This window comes from Cibotium barometz, chromosome 48, assembly GCF_041138505.1.
Source record: "Cibotium barometz isolate CiBa-2024 chromosome 48, ASM4113850v1, whole genome shotgun sequence".
NCBI classification, from domain to species: Eukaryota; Viridiplantae; Streptophyta; class Polypodiopsida; order Cyatheales; family Cibotiaceae; genus Cibotium; species Cibotium barometz.
The window spans coordinates 4,668,967-4,691,308 of record NC_141093.1 but is presented as its reverse complement, the minus strand read 5'-3'; the positions used below and the strand labels follow the sequence as shown (position 1 = coordinate 4,691,308).

General features: G+C 46.2%; 2 protein-coding genes across 7 annotated transcripts in view; one reads left to right on the top strand and one right to left on the bottom strand.

Moving 5' to 3' along the window:
- The window catches only part of LOC147610725 (bHLH transcription factor RHL1-like), an 82,008-nt gene extending 60,200 nt beyond the window's left edge, over positions 1-21,808 (bottom strand). For 5 of the 6 annotated variants that reach the window (XM_086785288.1, XM_086785290.1, XM_086785289.1 and 2 more), the window contains exon 1: positions 21,585-21,807. The gene's annotated coding sequence lies outside the window, so the exon portion shown is untranslated. Of the gene's footprint in view, positions 1-21,584 lie in introns of all 6 variants that reach the window. The other variant, XM_086785292.1, reaches the window with a different exon arrangement.
- On the top strand, positions 15,637-19,195 carry LOC147610726 (uncharacterized). Its single transcript, XM_086785134.1, has one exon. The coding sequence runs from the start codon at positions 17,189-17,191 to the stop codon at positions 17,930-17,932; it is 744 nt and encodes a 247-aa protein (XP_086641260.1). The 5' UTR covers positions 15,637-17,188; the 3' UTR covers positions 17,933-19,195.
- Positions 21,809-22,342: the final 534 nt, after the last annotated feature.

Sequence of the window (22,342 nt, the reverse complement as noted above, 5' to 3'; positions counted from 1 at the left end):
ACATGCATCATCATGCGGTTGAATGTGGCTGGGGCATTCATCAAGCCAAAAGGCATGACAACAAATTCATAGTGGGCCCGTTTCGTGCGGAAGGCTGTCTTGGGGATGTCCCCCTCAACAATCTTCACCTGGTGGTGCCCACTCTTCAAGTCTAGTTTCGAGAACATCTTGGCCACATTCAGCCTCTCGAGAATGTAATCTATTCAAGGCATCGCGAACTTACTCTTGAGATAGTCAGCTTATTGAGTGCACGATAATCAACACACGATCGAGAAGACCCATCCTTCTTCTTGACAAACAGGATCGAAGCTGCAAATGGTGACACACTGGGACGTATGAAGCGAGATTGCAACAATTCTTGGAGTTGGCGGTCCAACTTCGATTCCATTGCCTTGGAAAGGTGGTATGGAAACTTGCTCGGGGGATCTGAGCCTAGGAGGTCTATTATGTGGTCCACCACAGTCTAGAAACCAACCACACAAGCGAGAAAAAAAAAATCTTGCTTTTTTTTTTGGCTTTTCCCTAACTCAGCTCGTCAATCAACCTGCCTAGCTCCAAGCTTTCCCAAGCCTCGAAACTAGTCTTGCGTGCGTGTAGCACACGGTAGATACACACTGTGCACATGACATACTCCCCTTCCTCTAAGAGCTCACTCTTGAGCTCACTAAAAAGCCAGGGTAATCTCTCTGAAGAGTAGTCAATGTCTCCCATGTAGTGTCCTCCTCAACACGACCCTGCTCCACCCAGTACTTCCTTAAGTCTACTGACATGAAATACAGGATGAACTTTCACATGAGAAGGCAAATCCAATTCATATGCAACTGAACCAATGCTCCAGCCACTTTCCAGCAAATGATGAACGATCTTTTCGTGAACATTTAGGGGAAATTTGTGGTGGTGTTCTTGGATGATATTTTGATATATAGTCGTACTCTTGAGGATTATGTCAAACACCTCACGATTGTCTTATCTATTTTAAGACAGAATCGACTATATGCTAAGTTAAGTAAATGTGAGTTCTTTATGACCGACATCATTTACTTGGGACACAAGATCACTCGAGATGGATTGAGCATTGACTATGACCAAGTTCAGAAGGTTTTGGACTGGCCTATACCACAAAAAGTGAAACAACTTCGTTCTTTTCTCGGTTTTGTAGTTTTTCTTCGGAAATCTGTGCGGGAGTACTCTCAGCTCACACTACCGATGACCGACTTATTGAAAGGTCGTGGACGTAAGTCAAATCAGCCTATCACTTGGAATAACACCCTGGGGTACACAAGACACTATCGTTAGTGAAACATACTTTTTATCGGCCAAAGATGAAAGGGTATGTAGAAGATTATGTTCTCAAGTGTCAAATTTGTCAGGCAAATAAAGCTGAATGCTTTAGACAGGCTGGGTTGTTGCATCCTTTGCAAATCCCAGGTAATAAAAGGGAAAGTATTTCCATGGATTTTATTACCGGATTGCCAAGAACACATCAAGGCCACGATTCTATTTGGGTTGTGGTAGATCGCTTGACAAAAATGGCTAGATTTTTACCGACTCGGAAGACTATTACAGCTATGCAATTAGCACCTGTACAGGTTACCGCAGGACATAGTCAGTGATAGGGACTCTAAGTTTACGAGTGATTTTTGGAAACTTGTTTTTGAGAAGCTGGAAACAACTTTGAATTTGAGTTCCTATGATCATCCTCAATCTGATGGCCAGACTGAAAGAGTGAATCAGATTTTGGAGGATATGCTTCGAGCATATGTATCCAAAAGACAGAGTTCATGGGAGGATTATCTTCCTATGTTAGAATTTGCATATAACAGTACTAAGCATACGAGTACAGGTTTTAGTCCTTTCATGCTTATGTATGGTTTTCAACCAAGATCACCTGTTACAGTAGGATTCTCAGGACTTCAGTACGATGCAGCACATAATTTTTTGCAAGATATGCAAGAAATGTTACAAGTTGCAAAAGAATCTATTAGAAGTGCTCAAGATCGAGACAGATTTTATTCTAATAGACATCGTTCACCCAGAGAGTTCTCTGAAGGAACGATGGTGTATTTGCGAGTTCCGAAAGATTCCGAGACTTTACGGATAGGTCGATCTCCGAAATTATCCCCTAGATATTGTGGACCATTTCGTATTACACGACGGATTGGTTCAGTTGCATATGAATTGGATTTGCCTTCTCATGTGAAAGTTCATCCTGTATTTCATGTCAGTAGACTTAAGGAAGTACTGGGTGGAACAGATCAGTTAGTTACTCCTCAAGAAATTATAGATGTCGAGGACATTGTACGTGCATCCCGCACTTGAATGCCACGTAGACATTTCTGTACAGAAGGTGCAGGACTTGGGATGGTGAACTGGTCCCATGTAAGCCCAGTCCGGGACGAGTCAGCCAGGGATCCATCTCAGATGTCCAAGGTCAGGTGTGCATTGTCCTGCACATGAGTCTAAGGTCAGGTGTGCACTGTCCTGCACATGAAACAGTGCCAGTCCGCGCTCTGAGTCCCCCTCTAGAATGATGTCAATGGTTCTGTGTATCTGGTATGGTACCGGATGCCAGATCACTGAGTAGATTACGTTTAGGACAAGGGGCCAGCCCATAGGGCTACCCCGGAGCTTAGTATGGGCATGGGAATGGTGTGAAACCATCCCCATGAGGGCCAGGAAGGCCCAGGCCGGACCCACCAGCCATGGAAGGGCTGTGGAACAGCCCTAGGGCAAAGATAAGGCTATTTTCAGGAGCATACAGCCTTTAGATGGCTGTAGGGCATGTATGGGGCAGCCCATACAGGCTGCCCAGCCTTGGGATTGTGGACAAAAGTGGTGTCCAGCCAATCAGAAGCATGCGCATCACTTTCAGCCTGTTAGGAAAAAAAGGCATTATTTTTTGGGATTTAATTCAGCATTTATTGCTGAATTTCACCAGTCGTGGGACAATAGCCTGTTTTTCAGCTGGCCGACTGCTCCTGAGGAGGAGTATAAGTAGTGGAGGCCATAATCCCATCATTCATCTCAGTTTTCACCAAGTGCTCAAGCCAATCAAGGGCCAATCAAGCCAAGGAGATTGCCAAGCAAAGGGGTGGACTTCTGAAGGTCAAGGGCAGGATTTCCCAGCCAAGAAAAGGTCAAGTTTTCTGTATTTGTTTTCAGATTTACATCATTCTAATAAAGCAAATACACCATCCGTGGTGGGGGCCCTACAGAGGGTAATTGGGACCCAATACTGTGTCCTCTCCATCTCCCCCTTCTCTCTCTATTTTCTGCACATCTCCTTTCAGTTTGTGCGTTAATTCCGTCGCGAAAAGAGTGCTGATTTCTGAGTTTTGAAGTACCGATCCTTCTCTGAAGCTTCCGCATATTACAAACATGACATTTGTTCTGCACGAACCTGAAAAGATTCTTGGATTTCGTAAAAGAAGATTGCGTAATACGCTTATCACGGAATACAAGATCAAGTGGAAGGATCGTGTTGAGGAGGACGCTACATGGGAGACATTGACTACTCTTCAGAGAGATTACCCTGGCTTTTTAGTGAGCTCAGGAGTGAGCTCTTAGAGGAAGGGGACCGTGTCCTACACGCACGCAAGACTAGTTTCGAGGCTTGGGGAAGCTTGGAGCTAGGCAGGCTGCTTGACGAGCTGAGTTAGGGATAGACTAACGGGCGGGCACCCAAGTATGGACGGGCGGGCGCCTAAGTGTGGACGCCCTATGACCGGCCAAGAGCCTATAAAAGGGTGGCCAAGGTTAGTTATTGGGATATAGAGTCTCGCGAGTTTGCGAGAGCTCTATGGTCTTGGAGCCTGGATCTAGTGTAGACGTGCACCTGCTTTACGCAGCCGAGGCCGGCAACAATCTCGAGGCCCGCGAGGGTAGCTTCGTGGCGGTATGGGACGTCGCGAGGAAGGAGCAAAAAATTACGTGCTGCATCATGCTGAAGTCCTGAGAATCCTACTGTAACAGGTGATCTAGGTTGAAAACCATACATAAGCATGAAAGGATGTACTCGTATGCTTAGTACTGTTATATGAGAATTCTAACATAGGAAGATAATCCTCCCATGAACTCTGTCTTTTGGATACATATGCTCGAAGCATATCCTCCAAAATCTGATTCACTCTTTCAGTCTGGCCATCAGATTGAGGATGATCAGAGGAACTCAAATTCAAAGTTGTTTCCAACTTTTCAAAAACAAGTTTCCAAAAATCAATCTTGGGGAAGACCCCGTCTGGTTCTGGCCTTTGCCCCCCGAGGCAGTAGCCCTAGGAGAAGCCGGCTGGGAAGTCTTGGGCTTGCCACCATTATGTTTCATTTCTGCACTCTGCGCAAGCGAGAGTTCGTCTTCAAAGGTGGCTGGCCTAAACATACGCACCTCCCATTTGCGTGTCAAGGCCATACAAAAACTGCCCTTTCTTGTCCGTATCAAATAAGCCTAATTGCAGACATAAAGTCGAAATTCTATTGGCAAACTGAAGGACTGGTTGCATGTTCTGGCGCGCTCGTCTACGAGTCGCTCAAGGTAGTGGGGCGGTAGAAACCGTTGCTTAAGGTCGCGGACAAACTCGTCCCACACATAAGCTGCCATACCTACTATGGTGTGGGCATGAGCCCACTGAGTCCACCAAGGAATGGCCTCACCTTCCAAGTACCAACTGGCTAAGACCACTCTATCAGTATCTGTTTTTCTAACTGCGGCAAAGTAAGCTTCAAACTGATGTAACAATGAATAGAGAGTAGTGGAATCGAGTTTACCATTATACTTATTACTTACTGAAGTTCATTTTCTCGGGAAAATGATTCGAGAGCGCCGCCGGTGTCAATCTGGCGTCCAAAGCTGCTAGGTAACGCTCGTGCTCCACGCGTCGCATGGCTTCGTCTTCACGTTGTCGGATCTCCAATGCACGCATCTGTAACTCAAGCAAAGAGCTTGACTGTGGTCATGACCCCACAAAAGGGTCCCTGTGTCGAGGATCTGGAATCTGGGATACGGAAGGAGAGGGAGGAGGAGATGGAAAACACGACACTGGAGAACAGGTACATTCTTCCAGAGCCAAGATCTGCGCCTTCTACTCGTCCAACATGGTTATCTGGTCTGCGATTGCTCACATCATCTGCTGGAACATATCTGTAACACTCAAGCGTGGTGCCCTAGCTGGGCTGCCTGGTGCACTCTGGTCCTATGGTTCTTGGTCTCTCTCGTCGTCGAAGCTCGCCATAGCAGGAAAATGCACTTCCTTTCCGGAACGCAATCTGACTATCCACTATCTGTGGAGACGTCCGGAGGCTTCCGGAGGCTGAAAACCAACCGTCCTTCGAGGGACAGGAGTCGCTCCGAAAGGGATAGTCCACCTGCATCTGAAAACCAACCACACGAGCGAGAAAAAATTCTGGTTTCTTTGCTGAATCTTTGCACTTGAAGTAGGCTCTGATACCACTGTAACATGCGGAAGCTTCGGAGAAGATCGGTAACTTCAATGCTCAGAAAATCAGCACTCTTTTCGCGACGGAATTAACGCACAAACTGGATGAAGATGTGCAGAAAATAGAGAGAGAGAGAGAGAGAGAAATGAAATGAAATGAAATGATATATTAACGTCTTCAAAAGGCCAAAATGACCTATGAGACCAAAAAGGTTACAACAATTGGTGGATCTGATACAATGTCTGTGTAAGCAAAGCTAAAAACAACTAAACAACTAACTGAAACTGAAACAACTATGAGGAAAAGTACGGTACTAGGAGCTCCTAATGGATAACATCTGGGAGGAAAACTCCAGCAACAAAGGTAAGCATCATACACATCACTATCCAAAGATGTCTCTCATCGGTCGATGGCGGATATCCTCAATGTCCTCCATGGTGAGTACTCTGACTGGACGTCTCCCATGCCGTGCTAGTATGGTCCTGATCCTCTGTTGTAGTCTCCGCCGGTGTCGAGATGGGCCTCTCATCTTGGGGCGCCTGGACCGCCCTAGCTCTATAGCCCGATCAATTAGTGTACCTCTGGTGCGGCTGTACTCTGGGGCTAGCTGCAATGCCTGCTGACCTGACTGCTCAATCTCTGGTCGAAAGAAGTCTGTAATCTGCCTCTCTAGGTGTCTCTCCCTCTCTGATCGCCTCCCTCTCAGGAGACCCTCTCTATGTCTACGCAGCTCCAGCAAGTACAATCCGAGGCATCTCTGATCCTAGTATCTCATGACTCTAGAAAGTGGTCCAAAGCCCTCTCTGAACAGGCAGTGAAAACGGCCTCGTATCTCATAATATACTGGACAGTGACATATGTAATGTAACTCTGTCTCTGGCTCCATCTGGCACAGCTGACAAATCCTAGCCTCAGCTGGTACTCCTCTGAATCTGCCAGTCTCAATCTCTAGCTGGTGTGAGGATGTGCGCATCTGACCAATAGCACACCGTACCCCATGAGAAAGATGAGTATCCATGTAGCTGGGTCTAATCACAAACCCATCCTCCGTGAGCTGGAGAAGATGATCTCTATAGAAAGCCATCTTCGTACCAAGCTCGTGTGTCGGCTGTATCCATGTCCTCCTAGTGTCCAGCTGAGTCAAGTCTTGCCTGGTAAGTCTGGTAATCTCTGCCCGTGTGAGAGAGAGGGAGGGTGCATCCAGGGAGTACTGAAATGGAGGTAGCCTGTCCATACTAAAGCCATGCAGTTGGAACCAAGCTGTCATCTGTGCATACCAACATGATCCGTCTCCCTGTGATGCCGACTGTCGTGAAGACTCCAGGGCTAAGCGAGCATATCTGTCTCTAGGGAGAGCCCAAGTGCTATGTATAAAGGAGACTCATCGAGTGAGTGCCTCTACTACCAATGGGGAGGCAGCCATCTCTGCACGGATAATATCATGTGGTACAGAGGCCTTGGCCCTAATCATCCGGGAAATCATAGAAACCAAGGACCTCTCCATACGTCTCCATCCATCAGTGCTACCAGCTCGGCTGTGGTGATCCACTGAGGGTCCCCATATCTCCATATAGCATGGCTGAAGTGACCAAAGTGTCAAAGAGCCAGAGCTTTGTTCGAGGTTCCTGAAACTGAACCTGCGAACACACCCTCTCTAGTCTCCCCAATGCTGCATAAGCTCTGGTCAATCTGGTCTCCGCTGCTCTCCTCAAGGAAAATAGTGGGCCACTAAAAACCACACCAAGGTAAGTATATGCATCTGTATACTCCACTGTCTCCTGACCATATGTAAAGGTGGGCATTGACCTCCTAACCCACTGTGCTGTGGTGTTAAACACCATCACCTTGGTTTTACCAAGGTTAACAGACAATCTACTGTCCTCTGCAAACATGTGCAATGCATCCAAATGACGCTGCATCCCCTCTGGAGAATCTAAGATCAGCACAATATCATCAGCATACAATAACAGCGGAATCCATGTCCCTGCTAGCTGTGCTCCTCTGTCACCCTCCCGCTCTACATAGTCCGAAACCTCATCCACATACATCCCAAATAAGGTGGGGGAAAGGGGGCAGCCCTGTTTCACCCCAATAGTGGAGTGAACCATCTCAGATATACCCTAGGTAGTACGTACCTGCCCCACAACTGTCCTGTATAAAGCCATGATTCCCCAAATCAGCTCTGTGGGCACTCCCATCTCCTGTAGTCTGCGCATCAGTCTGGCTCTCGGTACTGTGTCAAAAGCTTTGCGGAAATCCACAAAGCAACAATAAATCCTCCTGCCATATAATCTGCCCTCCTCAATAATAGCTCTGAGTGTCAAGATATGGTCAAGAGTGGAGAAACCTCTCTTGAACCCTGCCTGCCCTGATGCACGTATGCCCTCTCTCTCTGCCCATCTACTCAACTCCTGCTCAAGAATAGATGCATATAATCTAGCCAATGTGTGACCAATCATGATGGTACGATAATTGAAGATAGGCACAATCGTGGACATATTCCAAGTCTCAGGAAAACCCTCACACATGGCTCGGTTAAACATCATAGCAATAAGCTCTGCAAGCATATCTCTGGCATGAATAAAGTGCTCTGCTACCAAACCATCATGATCATATGCTCTCCCAGTCCTCATCCTGTCAATAGCTTTCCTTACCATCTCAGCAGTAAAGAAAGCACACGTCTCTGGGCATGGCTCCGATGGGTCTAGCAGGGGCGGCTGTCCTGGTGCTGTGTACAGGGATGCTGCATACTCACCCCAAATCTCTGTGGAGGTAATGGCTGGTGATGGTGAATGCTCATGGAATAGTCTCCATGCCTCGCCTGAGTCCTGACTCATAAATAACTGGTACAAATCCCTCTCTAACTGAGCAAGATAAGCCCTCTTCTTCCGTCGCACTAGGTGCCAGAAGGTAATCCGTGATTGTCTGTGAGTGGTAACACCCATGAGCACCTCTCTCTGTAATCTGATCCTCATCTCTCTGCACTCCTCATCATACCAACTATTCTGGGGCATGTTCCCAGATCGTCTCCGTGTAGGCTGACTATGGGGATATGCCTCTGATGCTGCAGCATGAAGCGTCTCTATCAATATCTGAGTGAGCTCATCTAATGGCCGTCCCGGCTCCTCGGCACATAGGTGTCTGTATATCTCATCCGTGTATACGGTGTCAGTCTCCCTCGTAAAGGTATAACGAGTGTGTGTGGAGACCTGTCCCAATGGAGCGGTGCTGAACTGAAATGTGAGAGTGAAGGACAAGATAGCATGATCCACTGCTATTCCGACCGGCCTAGTGCCTACCATAAAATCCTGAAAAGAGGGAATGAGACTGGGCTGAGCCATAACATAGTCCACTATACTAGCACCATGCCGAGAGAGAGAGAGAGAGAGAGACAGTATTGGGTCCCAAATACCCTCTGTAGGGCCCCCACCACGGATGGTGTATTTGCTTTATTAGAATGATGTGAATCAGGAAAGAAAATACAGAAAACCTTGACCTTTCTTGGCTGGGAATTCCCTGCCCTTGACCTTCAGTCCTTCACCCCTTTGCTTAGCACCTTCTTGGCTTGTCTAGCCCCTTTATGCTTAAGCTCTTGGTGAGAAATGAGATGAACTAATGGGATTATGGACTCTCCTATTTATACTACTCCACCTAGAGCAATCCGCCAGCTGAAGTCCAGGCAGCCAACATTAAATGTACCACGACCGAGTATTTCAGCATTTAATGCTGAAAAAATCACATAAATTCCAGCGCTTCTTTCCCTTGTTGGCTGGGCATTATGCGCATGCTTCTACATGGCTGGACAATGCTTTTGCAAACAATCTGAGGGCTGGCCAGCCTGTATGGGCTGCCCCATACTTGCCCTACAGCCATACAAAGGCTACATGTAACGTGCGGAAGCTCTGGGTAGTCTTCTTTTAGCCCTAAACACTCTTGAAGACCTCCTGATGCAAAAACGCACCTTGATGCAAAAACGCAGGTAGAGAGAGAGTAGAGAGAGAGAGTGAGAAGTGCTGGAATTTCAGTATATACTATGTACAAAAAAGGTACAAATCTGTACAGCACTTGGCTGCCCACTTGAAAAGGTGATAAACCCTAATTCTGGCTCCCTAATGTAACATGCGTTGCGGAAGCGTGTTCATGATTAACGCTAAGCAAAGAAGATAACGCTAATCCTATGTTTAGCAAAGACACAAAAGAGAAGGAGAGAGAGACCTAATCTACTGTATATTGCCAAAACATGCTATATATACAATGATCTTGCTGATTCACAGCTTCATGATGCATACCAAAGATCCTTGCAACCCTCTACTTGCAATCGAACAAGAGAAGCTCCTGTTGATCCACCACTGTGTCCTTGCTGCCTTGCAGACTCTGACAAATGGATCCTCTTGATCTTTGAATGATGATTCTAATGAATGCCTAATGATCCTATTTATAGGAAAAAGGAATGAATTCGTAATCAAGTCGGTTTTGCCTATTTTTCCCACAAAACATTGTCCAAACAGTCATATTTTGTGTCCAAACTATGGCCAAAAGGTGTCCCAACCATTGGGCTATGTCTTGGGCACTTCCGGGAGCTTGTAGGGCTGCAAAATCTGCTCTAAATCTGCCCCTAAATCTACCCATATATTTGCTTATGAGAATATACATGTCTATGAGCATTGGCATGAACGGATGCACATGACATCCCCTTTTGCTAAGCTTGGAGCACTGGGGTAATCCATACTCCTTTGCTCCGATTCCGTTTTGGTCCAATTGAAGATTGCACTTCATATCCATCGGCTCAATCCCCAAGTTCTCTAACTTGGTCTTCAAGTTCTCTGGCTTGGTCTTTAGATCTTCTGAAAACTCCTCTGAAATTGTCGAGATGACCTCATCCTTCTCCAAATAGGATTTGGAGAGATCCACCTCCTTGGGAACTATTGGGTTGACCTCATCCTCCTCCAAATAGGATTTGGAAAGATCCACTTGCGCGAGCTCTGGTTCTGGTTTTGGTTTGGCTTCTGGCTCTAGCTTTGGCTTTGGTTCTGGTTCTGGCATGTGCATCCCGGGTAATGGCACCTCCTCGGAAACACCTCTTTCTGTGATCACGTCTCCCGAGAACTCTTGTCTTAGAAGCTCTCTTTTCGTTGGGTAAACGCTCTCGGTCATGGGCTGCTTTACAACCCTAGGTGATTCCTTCTTGGCCTTTGTTGATGCTGCCATGAATTTTGCCCATGTCTCCTTGAGTTGTGTCCATCTTTGCTCGTATAGAAGTGGGTCTTGACGCATCTCTTCTTGAAGCTCTTCTATGAGTTGTTGCCTAAACCTGGCCCCAACGATGATTTGTTCATACTGAGCATAGCGTTCTTGTTCCCTTTTGTATCGTTCATCTTCCTGTCTTCGACGACTCTGCAAAGTCGTGAGAAAGTCATCGTCCATTGCCTCTGAACTCATGATATTATTTTGCTGTTTTTCCTGTTGTAATCAGCCCAAAAACCCTAACTCTAGAGTTCTACATGCTTTCTAAACTCCCTAGGATCATGCTAGGCTGAAAACTAGACTTTCTAGCACTATACTATGCTGAAAATGAGCAAAAAGTTGATGCAAAAATGCAGATTTAACGCAAAAACGCAAACCCTAATCTTGCTTGTAAACCCTAAAACGCAAACCCTAATTTCAAAAACCCTAATTCAGCATGCACCACATCTAAACTAAGAACTGTCCTAGGATGACCTAAGCTCTGATACCAATGTAACATGCGGAAGCTCTGGGTAGTCTTCTTTCAGCCCTAAACACTCTTGAAGACCTCCTGATGCAAAAACGCACCTTGATGCAAAAACGCAGGTAGAGAGAGAGTAGAGAGAGAGAGTGAGAAGTGCTGGAATTTCAGTATATACTATGTACAAAAAAGGTACAAATCTGTACAGCACTTGGCTGCCCACTTGAAAAGGTGATAAACCCTAATTCTGGCCCCCTATGGGACCCTCCTACTGACTCACACCCCTAGTGGGTGGAATGCTTTCAATGATGAGTCCTTGTTGCCTTTTATAGGCTCTTTGGAGCTGCTGAAAACTGGCCGACTGCTGGTCGGCCAGTTCTGAATTTATTAAATGGCTTTAATTCAGCCGACTGGGTGATCTTGGCCTTGTCTTCATGCGCCTGCTGCTGCCACGTCAGCCGACCTGTTTTCTGGTACAGCCGACTGTACCCTGGTTCTTCTCCACATCCAAACTGGCCACATGCTCCATAGTCTGACTCTATCTGGTTCCTAGTCTTTATCTGCTTGCCTCTTCTGGATCTAGCCCTAGAAATGTCCATGGCATTGCTGATGCACATGACACTACATCTCCTGAATGTCTGCCTTTAGACTGCCCCTAGGGCTGTCCTACAGCCCCTCCATGGCTGGTGGGTTCAGTCAGGGCCTTCCTGGCCCTCATGGGGGTGGTTTCACACTATCCCCGTGCCCACACAAAGACCCGGGGTAGCCCTATGGGCGGGCCCCTTGTTCTAAAAGCAAACCCTAACTAACTACTCAGTGATCTGGCATCCGGTACCATACCAGATAGACAAAATCACTGACATCATTCCAAACAGAGACTTACAGCGCGGACTGGCACTATTTCATGTGCACGACAGTGCACACCTGACTTTGGACTCATGTGCAGGACAATGCACACCTGACCTCGGACGACTGAGATGGATCCCTGGCTGACTTGTCCCGAACTGGGCTCACATGGGACCAGTTCACCATCCCAAGTCCTGCACCTTCTGTACAGATATGTCTACGTGGCATCCAAGTGCGGTTGGCCTACATGTGCCGACTAGCAGAGAGGGAGAGAGTTAACCATAGTGCGTTGGCCAGATCAGCAGAGACAACACGGTACAACAGGCGGCCAGCACCAAAACATGAGAAGTGAGAGAGAGCCAACTCGTGTACGGCCAGTTGTATGAGCAGCTTGGAGGCGGTTAACATACAAGATAACTGCACAGCACCTGTCGTCCCCTTCTGCACATAAAAGAGAGGAGTTTCAGTTGTGCAGTCGGCCTATGCGCATCCCCAACAATAGCTTCTTCCTTCTCTTTTATCACGTGCATCCTGCACTTGGATGCCACATGGACATGTCTGAACAAGAAGGTGTAGGACTTGGAATGGAAACTGGTCCCATGTGAGCCTAGTCTGGGATGAGTCAGCTAGGGTTCCACTCTATGCGTCCGAGGTCAGGTGTGCATTGTCTTGCACATGAAGCAGTGCCAGTCCGTACTGTGAGTCTCCCTCTGGAATGATGTCAGGTGATCTATGTATCTGGTCTGCGACCGGGTGCCGGGCATCTGTAGGTGCATGTAGGTTTGCATGTAGAGAAGGGGCCAGCCCATACGGCTACTCTAGGGCAGAGCCTTGTGCTCTTGTTGTGGGCATGGGGGAGGTGCAGAACCACCCCCAAGGGCCCAGGAGGGCCCTAGGCTATGCCCACCAGCCCTAACTTGGGCAGGAGGGGTTGTCGACCAGCCCTATGGCCATTGGATGGCCTGCCGACTGGGCCCTAGAGAGGCTATTGGCCAGCTATGGAACAGTCCAAACAGCCAAGGGGTTGCCCAGAATCCAGCCAACTTGCTTGGGGTGTCCAGCCATTGCATAGTGTAAAAACACTAGAATTATTAGCATTAAATGCTATTATTTGTAGGTCGCGAGGATTTTCTACTAGCCGACTACAATAAACTGGCCGACTGGATACATGAAGGGGTATAAATACCCAAGTCATGTATTCAATCCATCATCTCATAATTCACAAAGGATTGTTGCCTTCCAAGGGTCAGGACAGCCAAGGGAAAAGCTTCAGTCAAGGTGAAAATTGCAGGTCAAGATTCTCTGTTTATTTTTTGATTTACATCATTCTAATAAAGCAAATACACCATCCGTGGTGGGGGCCCTACAGAGGGGGGACCCATTATTGTGTCCTCTCCATAGTTGTTTCCGTACGGCATACGACACCATTGCCACGTGCATTGTTGTGTTCAAGCACGCCAACAACAGCTGGTTTTCTCTTTCTTTTTCTCTCAGCCAATTGCTATAGAAGCTAGACTGTCCATACAACAACAGTGCAAGCTTCTCACTCTTCTGGCCATTGGTGACAAGGAAAGAGAGAAAAAAAGAGAGCAATTGTTTGACAAGATCACCTTCATTAAGCAAGAGTCTTTTACAATGGCAATAGCCAACAAATAGGCAATACAATGTGCAGGGAATGGATGGAGAACAAGTGATGAGGGAGGCCCTTTATATAGGGAGGCAAGGAAGCTGGCCGAGTGGCCCATGACCCATAAATGACGAGAAAAATACATAAAATACCAATAAAGGCACAGTCTCCAAAACACGGAGATGCACAATATTCTAACAATTACTTCTCAGCGTGATTTGTTGAGTCTACTCCTCAAGGAGGCGCAGTCACATGTGCAAATAACACCTCAAATCTGGTGAAAGGAGTTGGTAAGGTTGTTCTCACTACTACAAATGGTGGAACAATCACTCTCTCAAAAGTCTTGTTTGTGACAGGCGTTAAAAAGAACTTGTCACTCTCTATCATTGCTAGGACACACCTAGTGGTCAGATTTGTTGATGACAAGTGTGCAGTTCATGACCGGAGTGATGGAGACATCACTATGGTATCCAGTACTCTAAGCCATGAACTTCACAAGTTGGACAGGTATGAGAGATTGGCACATAATGCTTGTTTAGTTACAGCCACATGTGTTATGAGTGATGCGGAGCTATGGCATGCCGCTTTGGTCACTTGAATTTTGGGAGTTTGTTGCCCCTTAAAAGGCAAGAGATGGTGTTAAAGTTGCCAAAGCTTGAGGCCTATCAAAAACGTATGTGAGGGATGCATTTTGGGCAAGATGCAATGGGCATCATTCCCGAAAGATCGATCAATACGGGCTGTCCAAAAATTACAGCTATACATAGTCATGTATGTGATCCTATGAGGACACCATCGATCGGGGGATATCTCTACTATGTGACTTTCATTAATAACTACTCTAGGCATACCTAGACGTATCCGTTGAACACAAAGTCGGAGGTTTTTACATGCTTCAAACACGTTGTTTTTATGGCTGAAAATGTGTGTGCATGTAAAGTTGGCACCCTTTGTTCAGATCGAGGGGGGGATTATGTTGGGTATTCAAAGTCTTCTATGTGTGTCCATCCTGCTTATGTGTGAATGTGTATGCTTATTCATATGTATATGTGTGTGAACACCCTCTTACATCTAAGTGTGACATGTATCATGTGTGTGTTTGTGAATGTGATTTATTTTAGTCAAAAGATAAGGTTGTAAACCTAAAAAAGGCCTTGTACTTGGCGATTAACACATCAATCAAATCATAATCATTGAGTTGTGCTATCCTTCTTTCCTTCACAGTTTGCCATCTCTATCTCTCTCTTTCTCGTAATGTTGACAAATCAGCTATATCCGTCATAGCTCTATGCACAATGTTTAAAGAAATGGCATCAGAACTATGCTCATCATCACCCTGCACCCCCTGTGCCCAACAAGCACTCACTTCGTGTCATGCAACTGTGCCTGTTCACAAAGTGCATCTACGTGTGGCGGGACACCTAGGAGCACCGTCCGTCTACTACTCCCACCGCCACCCTGTTTTGCCACTCCTTGGCATACTCCCCGCACTAGCGCTGCCGCTTTCCACTGCCCACTGGCTGAGCTGAGCATGCAGGTCAGGCGGTTGGGGGGGGGGGGGGGGGGGGGGGGCAGATAGCTGAGCTATCCAAGTGGTAGGCGGTGCTACCCACCAATAGGCCTTGCCAAGTTGCCTCGACAATGTTGTTAGGGCCTCTTCGCCTTCTTGTGTGTGTTGTGTGTGTTTGTTTCCACCGCACCCTACTCTCAAACCCTAGCACATAGACACAAGTGTTCTACATTACAGCTTGCAAGTGGGTTATATATGACTTTGCGGAGGACTTTCACATAACTTCCTACGCTTGACCTGACCCTAAACCTAGATGGCACCTAGCGACATGTCCCTGGGCAAGGACTTTCACATAACTTCCTACGCTTGACCTGACTCTAGATGGCACCTAGCGACATGTCCCTGGGCAAGGGCTCACAACCAATGCCCATCAAAAATGGTTTCCTAAGTGTGCTCGTGTCACCAGGTGGTGAACTTTTGCAGTTGCTTTCCTTGTATTTACCTAAGTAAATACATATATTTTCTTTTTCTTTTTGTTTTTTTTTGTTGTTGTTGATTTCTACCCTCAGATATCTCTTGGATCAAGCTTCGACATTGCATGACCAGAGCAGGTGGACCATTGGGACTTCGTGCGACTGATGGTTTACTTGAGCCTTGGGACCCTGAAATCCCAGAAGATTGGGCACTGGAGACTTGACGAACAGTGGACCAGGACTGTGTACTTGGCCACTGAGAATGGTGCAGGACAGTGTGCCTGGCCATAAATGTAGATACACATTTGTGAATGTCCATGAAATGAAAAAGTCACTGTGTCATGACCACATTACGTTTTCTGATGTGGTCACGAAAGAGAATATTGGTCAGATGGCCTGAAGGAATGCTTTGGGCATATCTCCTAAAATTTAGGGAAACTGCTATTTTTGGACAGTCATCAGATTTGAAATCTCTTCGCGTCAATCTCTCCGGAATGTTGCAAGGATCAATAATCACCAAAGGACTGATGTCAAAATGTTCGCAGATTGGGAGATTTTTAGACCGGAAGGCTGGAACGGGAAATGAGCTGCATGACTGCAATGTGGCAGCTTTTAGGCCAATTTCTAAGTACAGGAAATTGGGCGCTTGGGCTCATTTTTGTGAAAAGCAGGTGGATTGTTGCAGGTTAAGAGCTATTGGAGCTTCCCCTTCCCTGTTCTCTATGCACTGAGGGTTCAACTTGCTCCCCACAGCCTCTCTTAACCTATATTCAGCTATGGAAATGCCCCTCTAGTGGGCTACTCTCATGAATTATGTACAGCTGTGTGGGGAATATGCTTTTTGGCTGAGGAAAGAGCCTCCTTTGACAGGAACAGGAGCAGCTAACTGCTGCTCCAAAGCAGGAACAGGTGAGGGTAGTTACCTCACCACGCAGGTGTCCAATTCAGCACTAAATCAGTGCTGTTTTTGGACTGTTCAGGGACTGTTCCAAGGCCCAGTTGATGCCAGATTGCAGAGGGACCTTGCTAGGGTCTACCAGGACAGTGTGGTGGTTGTACAGAGCTGAAAACAGGTCTGTACAGAAAATACAGCAAGCTGAAATTCACTGTTTTGGGCTTATTTGAGTGGTAGAAGGCCAAGGAAGAGGACCAGGGACTTGGGATTTTGTTCAGGGAAGGTTTATGTACCGAAATGCTGCCGAAATTTCCTTAGAACAGGGGTTTCTTGGCTGTGAATTGCTCTTGTAACTTCAGATACCATACCCTTGTAATTTCTCTTGAATTAATTGATAAATAAATACCGAAAGGGGCGCCGGACTTCGGGGCCAATCTGGTGTTGAGTGAGGGAGCGAGGATTCTGTTTGTGTGTGTGTCATAAAGTCCAGGTATTTAATTGAAAGAATTACTGCGTTATGTGTCCATAGCCCGGTTTCATGGTTCCATTGCCGGGATAGGGTCCTCTTTTCTGCAAGAGCCTCGACACGGATTGCATTGGGTGAACAAGAGACACACACAGAGAGGTACAGCTGATTACAGGTGAGAAAGATTACGAGATCTTTCTTTGGATACAGGATTCCTTTGAGGGCTCAGTAGACAGCATGGCAGATAAGGGAAAAGGAAAGCTCCCGGCAGAAGAGAGTTCCTCTTCTACCCGCCGACACCGTAGAGAGATGACAGGTGCCAGAGTGTCAGCATCTGAGCGGACACAGCCATTGTCACAGCCAGCCATGTCAGTAGAAGAACATGAACAAGAGGATTTATTTCATGCGCAGCTCCTGAGCATGGTTGGTACCTTTGAACAGCTGGTGAAGAATCCCAGGATGAAGAGATATTTGCAGTCAAGGACAGGGGATTCCCAGGCTGAATCATCTCAGCATGCAGTTGAGAGGGCACAGGAACAAGTGCCAAGGATGCCACAGCATGTAGAGCAGACACCAGCAGTGGCAGCTAATCCAGTGCAGCATGTTACACAAGCACAGGATCACGCAGTTAATGGTCAGGGCAGTAATGCACAAATGGTTCTGCCGACCATTCCTCCTTTGGTTGTTGCCCAACCCGGTTATTTTGGTGGTGGGTCTATTTTCCAGGCCATGGCTAGACCGCCCACAGCTTTGCCAGGTTTGATGCCAAGAGCGTCACCAGGGCTGATGCCTACAGAATATGTGAACCCTCTTTATGCCAACATAGGTGTGCAGCCTGGACTTCAGACAGATTTCAGTCCAGTTTTGATGCCTGCAACACCTGTTAGTGTGGCTGAATTTTCTCAGCCAAGTGGACAAAGGGCAGCACGGACTGGTAGAAGGATTTACCATTCTTACAGCCGCCAGTCTATAATTACTTGACCCCCAAGAGCAGTAAGCAAAAGGATTACAAAGAAGGTGGTCAAGCAGTGAAGTTTGAGACTTTCAGTGGGATGCAAGACAAATTGAAAGCGCTGACTTTCATTCAGCAGTTTGATGCAGCATTCACTGGAGGCAACTTCACAGAGTCTTCTAAGGTGCAGAAGGCTGCTACTTTCTTGAAAGCTAATGCATTGCAGTGGTGGACCTCACTGTTGATGCAAGGACAGGCACCTGCTACATGGGTCCAATTCAAGCACCAGTTCTCTTTTGCATGGCTGACAAACACTTTTGAAGTGGATGTGATGACAGCATGGCACAAACTGGATGCAGCTAATTGTGCAAATCTGGAAGAGTACAATAAGAAGTTTTGGGATGCACTCTTGCCAGTAACTTCTTACAGGACAGTGCCATTGTCAGAGCAAATAGAGAAGTACTGCTGTGGTTTGCCCAAAGAGATCAGGGATTACTGCATTAAGACCAATGTTTCCAACATGACTCAACTAATTGAGAATGCAAACATGGCTAATGCACTGCTTCAGGGAGGTTCAGATGATTTTAAGAGCACAGTGAAGAAGGAACCTCAAGGCAAAGGACAGAAGAGGCCACTGTATGGCAAGTCATTTGAAGAGAGAAAGGCATTGATGCAAGCTAGGAAATGTTTCATCTGTGAATAGAAAGGGCATATGGCTGCAAAATGTCCACAACAGCCAGCAAAAGATGCGGAGGATAAAGAAGGGCCACCCAAGAAGAGGACAATGCCGAGTGCAGGATTGGTACCTGACATCGTTGGTGACCAGCCATGTGATGATGCGACAGAATTGTGCAGAGCATGGGGTGATAATCAGAGATGCTACAATGCTGATTTTCTTCGACCCTGGTGCTCGAGCTAACTTTATTTCACCGGCATTGGCAGCCAAGTTGGGAATTCGTGCTGAAGAGATGGGATCAGTTGGATAGGCTGATTTGGCATGCCCTGGGCATTCAGTTCCTGTCACTCCTATACTTGGCAAACTTCGCATGCATATACAGAGTTATGTGGACACAGAGGAGTTTCATATCATGCCCTTGGAAGGATGTGATGTCCTCTTGGAAATTCCATGGTCTCATAGGAAACATGCAGTGTTGAATGCTTTCAACAGGAAAATCACAATTGTACATAGGGACAAGACTCATGTTCTGGATGTGAAGCTGAAAGGAGAGTCTGTCCCAGTTATTTCTACTTCTGCCATAACTTCAGTAATGAAAAATCATCTTTCTCCGTACTTGGTTTTTGCAAAGCAACTGATTGAAGTTAAAACTGATTTGTCTGCACTAGACGAAGGTAGAAAAGCTTTCCTGTTAGACACTACAGCGACATGATCTGCTTTTTGAACCTGAATTTTGAATGACCTGTACACTTGTATCATATGTTTGGCAATGTACAGTTTTGACATTTGTTGTCAATAAATGAATGAATGGACTTTCAGTGCTTTGAAGTTGTATCTGTTACACTTCAATGAATGATTATACGTGTTGTGACACTAATAGTGCGGAGACACGTGCTATCACCCTGTGTTGCATCCGGAAACATGTATATTGAAAGGCTCGACTTGCGATGGCACTAATGGTAGTGGGGAATTTCTATCATCGCCCTGTGTCATCTGTTAGCAAGTGATACATGCGATGGCATTAATAACATGGGGAATCTTGTTATCGTCCTATGTCATCCGTTAGCATGTGTGGTATGCAATCGAGGTCGCTTGCTTCTTTCAAGAGGGGGGTATGTCACCAGGTAGTGAACTTTTGCAGTTGCTTTCCTTGTATTTACCTAAGTAAATACATATATTTTCTTTTTCTTTTTGTTTTTTTTAGTTGCTGTTGATTTCTACCCTCAGATATCTCTTGGATCAAGCTTCGACATTGCATGACCAGAGCAGGTGGACCATTGGGACTTCGTGCGACTGATGATTTACTTGAGCCTTGGGACCCTGAAATCCCAGAAGATTGGGCACTGAAGACTTGACGAACAGTGGACCAGGACAGTGTACTTGGCCACTGAGAATGGTGCAGGACAGTGTGCCTGGCCATAAATGTAGATACACATTTGTGAATGTCCATGAAATGAAAAAGTCACTGTGTCATGACCACATTACGTTTTCTGATGTAGTCACGAAAGAGAATATTGGTTAGATGACCTGAAGGAATGCTTTGGGCATATCTCCTAAAATTTAGGGAAACTGCTATTTTTGGACAGTCATCAGATTTGAAATCTCTTCGCGTCAATCTCTCCGGAATGTTGCAAGGATCAATAATCACCAAAGGACTGATGTCAAAATGTTAGCAAATTGGGAGATTTTTAGACCGGAAGGCTGGAACGGGAAATGAGTTGCATGACTGCCATGTGGCAGCTTTTAGGCCAGTTTCTAAGTACAGGAAACTGGGCGCTTGGGCTCATTTTTGTGAAAAGCAAGTGGATTGTTGCAGGTTAAGAGCTATTGGAGCTTCCCCTTCCCTGTTCTCTATGCACTGAGGGTTGAGCTTGCTCCCCACAACCTCTCTTAACCTATATTCAGCTATGGAAATGCCCCTCTAGTGGGCTACTCTCATGAATTATGTACAGCTGTGTGGGGAATATGCTTTTTGGCTAAGGAAAGAGCCTCCTTTGACAGGAACAGGAGCAGCTAACTGCTACTCCAAAGCAGGAACAGGTGAGGGTAGTTACCTCACCACGCAGGTGTCCAATTCAGCACTAAATCAGTGCTGTTTTTGGACTGTTCAGGGACTGTTCCAAGGCCCAGTTGATGCCAGATTGCAGAGGGACCTTGCTAGGGTCTACCAGGACAGTGTGGTGGTTGTACAGAGCTGAAAACAGGTCTGTACAGAAAATACAGCAAGCTGAAATTCACTGTTTTGGGCTTATTTGAGTGGTAGAAGGCCAAGAAAGAGGACCAAGGACTTGGGATTTTGTTCAGGGAAGGTTTATGTAACGAAATGCTGCCGAAATTTCCTTAGAACAGGGGTTTCTTGGTTGTGAATTGCTCTTGTAACTACAGATACCATACCCTTGTAATTTCTCTTGAATTAATTGATAAATAAATACCGAAAGGGACGCCGGACTTCGGGGCCAATCTGGTGTTGAGTGAGGGAGCGAGGATTCTGTTTGTGTGTGTGTCATAAAGTCTAGGTATTTAATTGAAAGAATTACTGCGTTATGTGTCCATAGCCCGGTTTCAGCTTGCTAAGTAGAATGGCTAGGTGTAGCAGGCGAGTGGGCGTGACATAGACTCTCTAGGTCTTTCGAAAACATTAATATATCTTTCTTTCTTTCTCTCTCACTTCACCCACATTCATTTTCATCATTATCTTGACTTTATCTATGAAGATCACCTATCCCGTCACAGTTCAGCACATTGCCCATATGCACACTTACAACGCAGCTCTTATCCATAACTCTTCTCATGCTAGCTTGCATGGTCAATAGAGCTAGGCATGAGGAGGACGGAAGAGCATGGTTCATGTAATGGATACATGTGATTGCAGTATCTGTCTCCTTAGAGACTTTGCTATTCAACTCAGGCATTCATTAGCACATCTACCCTGTACAATACTTGCTAGTACGCTAGAGTGTAGACGATCATGTGAAAATTTTCGGTGCTAAGGGAGGGACACTTACTTCCACTGTGTGCAAGTTCTCAATACGAGGTCGGCGGAGCTGCGTTGAAATATGCGACCAGCTCGACGATGAAAACGTACAGACCTCCCGCGATGCAAACTCTCGACATTCGTCTACTACTTACTACCTAGAATACCGCCAAACTCAGCGGCCAACGCCCACTTCTTTCGCTGCCAATGCTTTTATTTATTCTTGACTAGGGCTTTTTCTTTTCTACTACCGACTATTATTTGTGCAGAAGAGGCTTTTGCCTTTACCTCTGCACAAAGTGCACAATCCTGTCCCTTTTGTTGACCCACCCTACTCTACTTGAAATATTCTCCTCTCTAGACCTAGACCCCACAAATTGTATGGGGGCATCTCAGTTTTCAACACATAACACCTTATATGATACGACGCCCATGATTATGCTCCGATGTCAAAAAATGCCAAAATAGTTGCTACCAACTAGGATACTTAGGTAGCCTTCTCCGTTTGTATACATAAGTGATTGAACGAACATGAATCTGTAAACATACTTGTATAGGGTGCTAGAGGCACGTTTGCTATCGATGAACCGCATGCTTACACTTTTGATTGATGGGCGATCTTGAAGCACCTCGCAAAAAGAATAATTACAAATTGGTTAGCACATCTAAATTTGAGCTACACGTCGTTGTTCAAGTCATACAAATTTTATGCTTGTTTGTGCGAGTGGAGAAAAAAACAATACATAAAGTATGGTGGGGAGTTGGCACAATCCTCCCCATGCTCGTCTC

Bases quoted from the DNA above. Each gene is read 5' to 3' on its own strand.
- LOC147610726 (XM_086785134.1), top strand. From the start codon at position 17,189: ATGGCAGATAAGGGAAAAGGAAAGCTCCCGGCAGAAGAGAGTTCCTCT.